This window comes from Myotis lucifugus, unplaced genomic scaffold (assembly GCF_000147115.1).
Source record: "Myotis lucifugus unplaced genomic scaffold, Myoluc2.0 scaffold_195, whole genome shotgun sequence".
NCBI classification, from domain to species: Eukaryota; Metazoa; Chordata; class Mammalia; order Chiroptera; family Vespertilionidae; genus Myotis; species Myotis lucifugus.
Window position 1 is genome coordinate 2135136 of NW_005871243.1, and position 1578 is coordinate 2136713.

The window sequence follows — 1578 nt, forward strand, 5'->3', positions numbered from 1 at the left end:
GAGAGACAGAAACATCAATGATGAGAATCACTGATCAGCTGCCTCCTGCACGCCCCCTTCTGGGGATTGAGCTTGAAACCCGGGCATGTGCCCTGACCAGGAATCGAACCATGACCTCCTGGTTCATCGGTTGATGCTCAACCACTGAGCCACACCAGCTGGGCTGCGGGGCAGAGTTCTGTTGTCATGGGGAGTCTGGCCCTTGTCCGTTTGTGTATTCAGTCTCTCTGTCCCGGTAGAGTTAGGTGATCCTCAAAAAACACCGTTAGGACTGTAAGGCGTGTGGAGCCCCTCGTGCACCCCCTCCCTGCCTCCCCCTACTCCCCACCTCATCTGTGCCCTCGACAAACCCTCTGACTCCCTGGCTGCCTTCGGGGCTCCCACCACCTGCCCTTGGGGACCAGCTCCCTTCTCCTCCAAAAGCCTGGTGTGAGGGCCACCTCCCGTCCTCCCCCCTGACCTTCGGCCTCAGCCCTCACCTCTCTGTATGATGCTGTGTTGACCCCAGGACCCCCTGCCGTGGTCCGTCTGCCCACTGAACGCCAACCACACGGGCTTCGACGCGGAGTGTGAGCAGGCCTCCTCCACCAAGTACTTCTGGTACCGGAAGACCCTCAACATCTCGCCGTCCATCCAGGACAGCGGCAGCCTGCAGTGGGAGCCCGCGCTCTGCCTCCTCCTGGCCTGGCTCGTCGTCTACCTGTGCATCCTGCGGGGCACCGAGTCCACCGGCAAGGTGGGGGCAAGGTGGGGGGGGGTGCTGCAGGCTGGCCTCCTGCCGGCGAGGGGCAGAGCTGGCTGGGGGAGGCGGGCGGTGCGCTGGCACAAGCCACTTGCCAGGTAAACTATAAAGGTGGTCAGAGGTGCAGCCCTCAGTCTCAAAACCAGGCCTTTCCCGCCCCCAAAAGACGGGCATTTCTGGGCCAGCCAGCCCCACAGCCACACTGCCCAGTAGCACCAAGCAACCAGACAGGGAGTTCTCCCTCCTTTAAAACCTTAGATGGTTGAAGATTTCCCAGAGACACCTGCCCTGCTCTCAGGCCTCGCTGCCCATGGGCACCGCCTGAGAGCTTTTGCCCCTCCGCCGTGTCAGTCCACCCCCGAAGGTTCTGGTGATCGGCGAGGGGCAGCCTGAGCGCTGGGGTGTTGAAATGCACACACGTTCCTGTGATGGATGTGCTTGAGGGCGGCCCCGATCCTTCCCGGGACGAGGCCAGGTTGAAGGGAGGTGGAGGGCCGGCCTCTGCTCTGCGTTCCTCTTCTCTGTGGAACCAGGGATTTCCTGGCACTTACGGGCCTGGCGACCACGTCCCAACACCCGTCTCCCAGCCCAGACGCAGGACCTGACGGGACCCCATGCCTTCCCTGCTGTCCGCAGCCTGAGCCCAGACAGCATGGTGTTTCCCAGGACGGGGGGGTCTGCTGTAGGCAGAGGGTCTGCTGAGGGTCTGGCCACATCTCCCGGAGCCTGACTCCGCCCTCTGGTGCCCGCAGTGGTGTACTTCACCGCGTCGATGCCCTACTGTGTGCTCATCATCTACCTGATCAGGGGCCTCACGCTCCACGGGGCCACCAACG

At 62.9% G+C, this 1578-nt stretch overlaps 1 protein-coding gene across 1 annotated transcript in view; it reads left to right on the forward strand.

The window, feature by feature from the left end:
- Positions 1-1578, forward strand: part of SLC6A20 (solute carrier family 6 member 20) — a 23800-nt gene that overhangs the window by 11947 nt on the left and 10275 nt on the right. The window contains exons 4-5 of the mRNA XM_014462952.2: positions 509-736; positions 1494-1578. The exon at positions 1494-1578 is cut by the window's right edge and continues 21 nt beyond it. Of these exons, the coding sequence (XP_014318438.1) occupies positions 509-736; positions 1494-1578 (313 nt within the window). The remainder of the gene's footprint in view (positions 1-508; positions 737-1493) is intronic.